The 8,594-nt window shown below is 41.7% G+C and overlaps 1 protein-coding gene across 1 annotated transcript in view; it reads right to left on the bottom strand.

Annotated features, from left to right (window-relative positions):
* Positions 1 to 1,150: 1,150 nt before the first annotated feature.
* BLMH (bleomycin hydrolase) overlaps positions 1,151 to 8,594 on the bottom strand; it is a 31,289-nt gene continuing 23,845 nt past the window's right edge. Inside the window, exon 12 of the mRNA XM_026656614.1 lies at positions 1,151 to 2,352. Coding sequence (XP_026512399.1) covers positions 2,201 to 2,352 — 152 coding nt within the window. The 3' untranslated portion in view covers positions 1,151 to 2,200. The remainder of the gene's footprint in view (positions 2,353 to 8,594) is intronic.

The raw sequence follows: 8,594 nt of genomic DNA, 5'->3' as shown, positions 1-8,594 counted from the left end.
CCAAATTAAACAAAAGTGGGCTTGAACACAGTTTAAGCTTGTCAAACTCCATCACCAGAGCTAGCATAGGCCAAAAAACACTATCACTGTATCTCACAAAAAGTTAACTCCCTTTGATGGCTATAATCGAGTGGTAAACATACAACATCAAAAGCTAAAAGCTTTAAGTGACTAGGATATTGAATTTTGGGAAGAAAAAGCCCATGCATGAGCCTTAGCCTACTTCAGAATCACATTCAACCCCAAGAAAATTGCTTACTTGCCGCAGTTAAGGTAGTTTGCATGTGTACATTAGTGCTTCTTTATATGGGCGGGGTTTGGACAAGCACATATGAATGTGCTTTATAAACATGAAGCACAACAGAGACCACCTCATGTCTGCTGTAAAATGCAGGCTTCCACAGATCTTTCTTGTAGAAATCAAGGACAATAATCCATTTTTCCAGAGGTAATTCTGGAGGAAATCAAAGCAGTGTGTGTTTGAAATCTGGGAACATATGCACTGGAATATTTATATACTAGCTTCAAATTTCTGTTGGTAACTAATACTGTCAGAAGGAAAGGTTGTAAGCAGTTCTGTTTGCAGCCAAGTCTTTTGCTTCTCTTTACACTGTGAATTTTTAATGGGCCTTACTAGAGGTGAAAAAAAATATTTTGATGAAAGTACATCAGTTACAGAAGCTGAATTTGGAACCCCAAGAATCCCATTCGTTGCTTGTATGTAGGCCAGCACTGTTTTACCTATAATAGGTTAGTGGACTGTTCTTTTCTGCCCATATTCTCTTCATTTTGTCCAACCCCACCTTTCTCCCTTCCCCAGTGAGTAAAGGCTCCATGCAGAACAGCACAAGTCATCGTGACAGAGGTCATGGTAGGCAGTTTAACAGCTTGGCTTGATTTGGATCCAAGCATTTACATTGTGCTCATCACCTTGGTATTTAAGCGCCTGTAGTGTGAATGTCTTCATGTGTACACAGTGTGGGTGGAGAGCCTTTGTGACTACTATGGAGAAGATAAAGCAACATGGCTTGTTGAACTGCTTGTGTTTTGGCTCCCCAAGAGTTGTTTATGGGTCACTAGCATCTTTCCCATTCAATGAAGTTACATGTAGTTAATTTATAAAAGAAAACAGCTCTACCCATAATTCCAGAAAGTGTTTTATTTAAAAGCGTCATAGCACCATCTAGTTTAAGATGTCCAAATAAAATGCAGTAATTAAAAATCCAGTTTTGCTAGAGCAGTGGTTTCCAAAGTGGGATGCGCACACCCCAGGGGGTGCGCAAGAGGATCCTTCGGGGTGCGTGGCAGGAGCAGCGCTGCTTTGGGAGTTCGGGTGGCTTTTTTTTTTTTGCGCTTCGGCCGTGGGTGCGTGCTCAATTTTTTACTGATAGGGGTGCGCGATCAAAAAAGTTTGGAGACCACTGTGCTAGAGCACCATATTCTTTAACTTTGCCTGTGATCATATTTATTATGGTTGTCCTTGCTAATCTTATTGAAAAATAACGCTCCTGTGAGTACAGATTGACACACGCCAGAATCAGTCCGTCATACTTTGATAGGGAAGAGCAGAAAGCAAGTCAGGCTAAGTACAAAGGCTCAATGCTGCTGGAATAGGAAACAGTTTTGGAAAAATTACTAGAAGAAAATGGAACCATCTCTGTAGACCTACCTCCTTAAGACCAACTCCTATTATGCAGAAAACCAAAAATGTGAATAGCTCCCTAGAAACAAAATTAAGCCAATACTGAATCTGGACACTTTTACAGTACAATAAAAACATGAAAGACTTCTTATAAACATTTTGCTGTATTTTTCCTAATATCACTCAGCTCATTAGCCTAAAATATGGCCATCTACAACCCCCTCTCCTATGGAAAGCACTGGTCAAAACAGTTGTTTTACAGAGTTATGTTCATTATTAAAAAAGGTAAAAACCCAAACGGACATTGAAAGCACTTATTATACAGTATCATGATGAGGTGGGTAAATTTTGTGTGTGCGCACACACAGAATAGCCTGACAGCTTTTTTATTCATCCATTCAGTAAAGCGCTATTTCCCAAAAAGATTCTTCACATACATTTAAAGATTATGGACCAAGCTGTGTGCTTGGTCTCATCATCTGGCTATGGCTTCCAATCTCTGGGATTCTCTATCACATCTACTTCTGGTTGACCATTAGGAGGCAAGTACTGTGCAGTTCACTTGGCTAATGCACCCATGGGGTCCCATGCTGGCAAGACAATGGGTTCCTGCTGCATCACTGCTAAGATGTCTTCTGGCACATGTTTCTTATCCACCACCACTTCGTACACATACTCCGAAAACCAGTCATCAGACATGATCAGGTAACCTGGAGATAAAAAACAAAGTATGTTACTAACAAAGAACATTAATGATATGGGGAGGCATGGATCTTATGCAAAATTGTATCATGTCTGACAACTTCATACTGTCAATCATAAATAGCAATCATATTTTCACAGCAACTTTCATGACAAAGTCTTGGAGACTTCAGTTTTCTGTTTTTAGTTATTATGAACTACCTGGTTAAATAGATTTTAGCTACAACAGAGACTTGGAGCAACAAGCCTAAATAGGAAGAAAGTTTGACAAGAGTGTCTTGGGCAGGAAATCCTGAAAACAGCTTTGCAAATACAGGCACCTTTGTGCAAGGAAGAGACCATCTGTACTGAACAAGAGGGTCTGAGTCAGAACAAAAGGATTTCTAATCTGGGCAACAAACAGCAGTCCTGGGGCATAGATCATCCTCATACAAAAGGCAGACCCTCTGAATAGGGGAGGCTCACTTTATAATCGCTCAGTCACGTGTTGCTGTTTTAAAGGACATCAAGAATATGCATATTTAGCTGAATTACAATACACTAGATACATTCCAGATTGCTTAGGCTAAACTTCAGACTGCTTTATCCATGCTTATTAACCACTCCAGTTATCTGGGCTTCCTTGTCCAGAACTCCGTTTGAGGAGATGGAGAGAATGTGTGTGTCCATATTAGATGCTAATTTCTTCCCTCAAACACAAAGCCACTGAGACACCCTCTGGCTGAAATAAATCTTAAGGATAAACTGCACCTCATGTTTACACCGTTCCCACTCTAGGAGGCTCTGGCTGGGAATCTTAATGCAAGAGCCTTCTACCTGTATAAAGAAGAAAATCCTACATCTAAAACATCTTGGCTTTCAGCATAATCCTGCTCTCTGAAACAAACAAATGATTTCAGACATTACACACCACCCCATTCCAGGGAATTCAGCATGAATTGAGAAAGTGCACTGTCAGGGAGAGGGAGGCTATATTTGATAGAAGACAGATGAAGCTTTGTGTAATAAAGTTCCTCATGTCCCTATAACAATATCACCACACAATCAAATGAAACAAGAAAATGCCCAAAGAATATGGACAATAAGTGCATCTATCTACACCATCTTGTTTCTAAAGCAAGAGATCAGATTGAATTCCCATAAATTAAAAAGCCTATCAATTGTAATGTGAGCTAGAAGCCGGTTTGGAGGTACTGCCAAGGGAAGCTGCCTTGATTGTTCTCTTTCTTCAGGATATGAGTTCTTGGGACACAAAAAAACTCTCACTCCTGACAGCCAACAAGTAATTGCACCCTGCGAGGATAATGAACTCCGTGCCTCTGTGGCTGTTGACATTCTGCATGTCGGAGCTGGACTGTATGGATTGGGATTGCAGCGTCTGAACAAGGAGGAAGTGCCAAGTAAAACTTCAGAACATGCGAACAGGGATGGTCACTGTTGCTTGAGAAGGCCTGTAGCCAGGGTCACATAGAAAGCCATAATTTTCTTCATTAAATGGAATTATTCCCATGCCTCAACGGAAACAATATATACACCCCATCTCCACATCCTGTCCAAACAGAACTCCAGGCCCTGCATTCCAGCTAAGAGGGATAAGCAGAGGATAGTGAGTTTTGATTGTATTTCAGGGCAGAAGGCAGCAGTGAAGCCCCTCTAGGCCCATCCACCCATCAGTCTAGTGTTTCTACTCTAGCCATGTCTGTTTATATGAGAGAGAGAGAGAGAGAGAGAGAGATTCTGGCATAGTATCTTCGTGTTCGGACAAGAGACTCACCAGGGCCTAACAGATGACTGCCCAATAAGTACAGTAGGACATTTAGTTCTCAGGTACTACCCAAGCACAAAGCTGCTCCATGTTTCTCACTTCTTCCCCCAAGAAAGGCCTAATGAAGGGAGCATTATTAGGAAGAGCCAAACAAGGTTGGTCCAGTGGTTCGGGCACTAGACTAGGACTTGGGAGACCCAGGCTAAAGTCCCTGCTCTGCCAGACTTCCTGTGTGAAAGTGGATAAGCCACTTAGCGCCTCTGTGCCTTAGTTCCCCATCTATACAATGGGCTAACAGGACTGCCATACCTCACAGGAGCGTGAGAATAAAAACAAAGGTTCCCAAGTGCTCAGACATTACAGTCAAGTTCCTAGGATAGAGAAAGAATGAGGCTGTAGTAAAGATGCTAGGAATAAAAGGAGGAGAGGAGAGAGCCAAAAGGGATGACAAATTAACAACTGTTTACATGGCTGCTAGCTGGAGACATACAGTAAGAAAGGCTTCTCTTCGTGCCAAAGTAGACTGAGACCCCGTCAAACAGATGAGATAACATGATTCAATGTTCATTCGACATTCACCTTTGGAGACCTCCTCCTTGGTTTTAAAAAGATGTCTGATTGGAGATGCTGGGTTCAGAGTTAACACTGTACTGATTCCCCAAGACACAGAGTGAGCAGAGTTATGAAACTCATCTGCAAGGCTGATAAAGTGACCAATAAAATGTAGAATGGAAAGTTTTGCTGGAAGGAAGTTTGTCTTATTCAAAAAAAAAACCCAACGCCATATTTGTCAGCAATTGCATTCGTTCCTTGGAAACACTAAAGGGATTCCAAGAAAACAAGAGTGTTACAAGAGAATCATGTAATTAGTGAATATTTAGGAGAGGCGACGTTACTGTTCCACAGGCTTCCCTTTCCCCACTACAAGCACCCTAGTGATGGTTCTGCTCCCAGGTCACGCACACCTTATAGCAGATGTGTTTAAATTGCTCCCCACCTTCAGCAGCTACATAGTGTGAAGGCCCCTCTTTGATCCAGCCTTCACTTCCAGGATTAGGCAAGTCTAGGAAGACTGGTGGGCTGTCAGGTACCCCACCACACCAGCTGTGTAAAGGGACCCAACTGGATAATATGGGTCCAAAGGAAGGGGTGCACATGGGGGAATGCCAGTAGGGGGAATGCTATAACTTCAGCCTCCTCATGGCCTGAAAGCCGAATCTCTGCTGTATTGTTTCAAGCGGTAGGTAGCCTTTGACGTCCTGCTCAAGAAACAGTGAAGTTGGGGCCTGTTTTTATCCCAAACCTCCAACTGGGTCTCAAATGTTATGTGCCAAGTGTAATGTACTCCTTGGACTCTTGCCTAGTGATGGACCCTGGTGCTCTGTATTGGGTTTATCCATGTACAGCTTTACAGGGACATGCGGTGAGGTGGTGCTGCCCAAATCCTTCCTGAGACAGAAGATACAAAGCTCGCTGCCAGGCTCACTCAGCAGTCTAGCAAGTGTGCTAGGGTATCAGAGTTCAAATCCCAAACTCCCTGGGCCAGCAGGGGCTGAATGCTGAAAAGGCACAGCTGGGGATGAAGCACCATGCTGCTCTCAAGTAATCTCTTATGGTCAATGCCCAAAGAAGAGCTGACAGGCTCTAGAGGAACATGTCTAGTTGCTCTCGGCTAAAGGGAAGGTTGTTGTGGCCCACAGATGAGAAAACTGTCCTAGGGTTTACCAGCTCAAACCAGCTAGGTCTGATGGAACATTTAAAAGTATAAGGAAATTTCCCAGACAACTCCCTGACCTAAAACACAAACAGGCAATAAGCAAGACTAAAGAAAGATTGCATCTTATGAAAGAGAGCAGATGAATGACAGTAACCCATCCCAAAGGATGTTGTGTTCACATGTATGTGGCGTGTGCACATGTTCATGTCAGGAACATGGAAACAGATTTACATCCCCTGTACAAAACAGTGCAACACTTTACAGTAAGACAACAACCTGTTTTGGAATTCTAAAGGAACAGTTGAGCTCCTATGAAATACACACAGAAGAACTCATTGATGCAAAAGGAGTTCATGTTTGTAATAAAGTGATATTTGAGGCAGTAAATGGGTGTTGCTGCTTATAAAAAAGCAGTTTAAGCTGCAATGCTGGCAGACAAGCTCCACAGAGTAAATCTTGAGCAACAGGAGTAATCTGGTTAGCTTTCAGCTTGTTATTTTTAAACTCTGAAAGTCTGAAGTGCTATACGTTGTCATCTTATGTAGTTACAGCAGTTATTGTTGGGTTGACTTTGGATTTTAATACTCTTGTGAAGGAAACAAATGGGGAGAGCCAGGAATAGCAGAGGCTCTTCCTACACAGACCTGTCCAGGTACCGCAGTCCTCCTCTGGGAGCTCCCACCAATGTTCCAGCCTGGTGTCCATTTGCACAGCTCCACCAACACACTTTAACCGTAACCCTTCTCCACTTAAAATGTGTACTCCTCATGAGTAATGGCTGCCTTTTGGGCTTAAATGGGTCTATCCTACATGAAGCGTTTGAAATAAGGAACTTTGCCTTCTAAGCACTCAGACCAATTAAATTTATTTCACTTCAAAGCCACATTCAAACCTTCTTCTGGATAGGCAAAAGGCAAGTGCAAAGTTGCTAATAACTGACCTGAACGTGAACACCATTAACTCTACAGTAGTCTTATTCATCTTTTCCCTTACACTGTTCTACATTGTCCCCAAAGAATGCATATACTCCGCATGTTCAACTGTACATGATGTCTTTACACCACACTTTGGGACAGAAATGACTCATTACCTTAACAAAGATATACCAGCAAAAGGAGCTAAGTCCCAATGAATTCCATGCTAAGTATTTGTAAAGGAGGACAAGTGGGGGCACTTCTAGGTTTTTTTCCTAGAAGCATTCCTCCACAACCAGATTAATGGCACCCAACATAACAAGCCAAGTACCGAGAGCCTCTCATAAAACAAATTCTCATGAAGAACAACTGAGTGCCATTCACTAGACCCTACACTTTCAAGATATGGTCAATGACAGTGGTTGCTGTATTGGCTTGGATTCTGAACGCAGCCCATATCTTGTTAATGAGCATGTGCTATGACATAAGCATACCAAAAAAAAGCTATAGAAAGTAATGCTTGCTAATCAAATACTAGATCTATTAGTTTGTGCATGGGAAGGAAGCTAGAGGTTCAATATTAACTCTTCGGTGTTGACAGTTTCTTTACATGCTGCAATATTCCCAAGTGCATCTGTTCTAATGGATGGACCCACACGGCTCGTCAACATTGTAAAGTTGAGTGTTTCAGTCTAGTTTCACAGTCAATTTTCTATTAAGACTTCTATCGGATTTTTGTTGGAAAACATGAGTATTGTACTTTGAATTTAAATAGCTGTGTCAGGACAGACAAGCTGCTGCATATGAAGAAGCAGTAGCAAAACATAGGCACCTACCAGGAATATTTGAAATGTTAGTGAATTTTTCATGTAACCAGAAAGATTACATCAATAGCTTAAAATGTAAGGCCACATGGTGTTCTCTGACATTAAACTCAAAGAACTGTCTGTTTTTGACTCCACAAGAATAAAATCAAAGAACTTGTTCTAAATATACTCTATTATGGGGTGAAAGACCCCCAGGCACACTGGGAATTTTCAGCCATGCCAAGGCTTGTGAGAGTGACTAGGCATTAATCCCCATCACAAAACCAGAATGCCTTTGATATAGTTATCTGCCTGTTAAGTCCCTGTCCAGGGAATGCTACAGCTCAAGACTGGGGAACCTGTAGGTCAGATTTTTAGCATAGCTTAATATGGACCCAGAGTTGGAATAAAAAGCTTTTGCGATTAAGGTAGATGTCCACTGGTAGAGTTGCATTATCTTGCACAATATCTGCTCATAACAGTGACCGGAACCAGGCATAGGATCAGTCCCTCATTTCCAGAATAATAAATTTCACTAGACAAAAGTTAGCAAAAGAAAGAAACAGCATCTGAAATGAGTGCTGTAGACTTCCCACGTGAAAGCTAAACGTAACTTTTATGTCTCTGTAGAAGCATTATTATTTGAATAATATCAGCTGCAGCTTGGTGAGATCCTACAGATGAGACAACTCTGCTAAAGAGAGCTAGATAATAAGCAGGACGCTATAATCAGAAAGTCTCACCGTAAAACGTGCCAATTAAGTTAGATTGCATTCATCTTTCCTTCCTATTTAAAAAAGGATAAAGGATTTTTGAGATAAGCGTGTGCTAAGAGATTTCTTGGAAGTGACCAATGCCTAATTTGGTCCTGCACAGCTGTTCCTAGTTTATCTATTGGCTCTCTTTAAAAGATTTCCTTTGCATAATCTCTGGAATTCTGGCTATTTCAGAACAAAAATGTTAGCTTATTTTCAGATGGGAGAATTACGTATTTTGCAGCAAAAGATAAACTACACAGAACAGCAAAGAGACCCTCTTCCTCCCAAAC

Source organism: Terrapene carolina, unplaced genomic scaffold, assembly GCF_002925995.2.
Source record: "Terrapene carolina triunguis isolate 2854851 unplaced genomic scaffold, T_m_triunguis-2.0 Scaffold231, whole genome shotgun sequence".
In the NCBI taxonomy this organism is placed as follows: Eukaryota; Metazoa; Chordata; order Testudines; family Emydidae; genus Terrapene; species Terrapene triunguis.
Note: the sequence above shows the minus strand (reverse complement) of the source record. Positions and strands in the feature narration are given on the sequence as shown.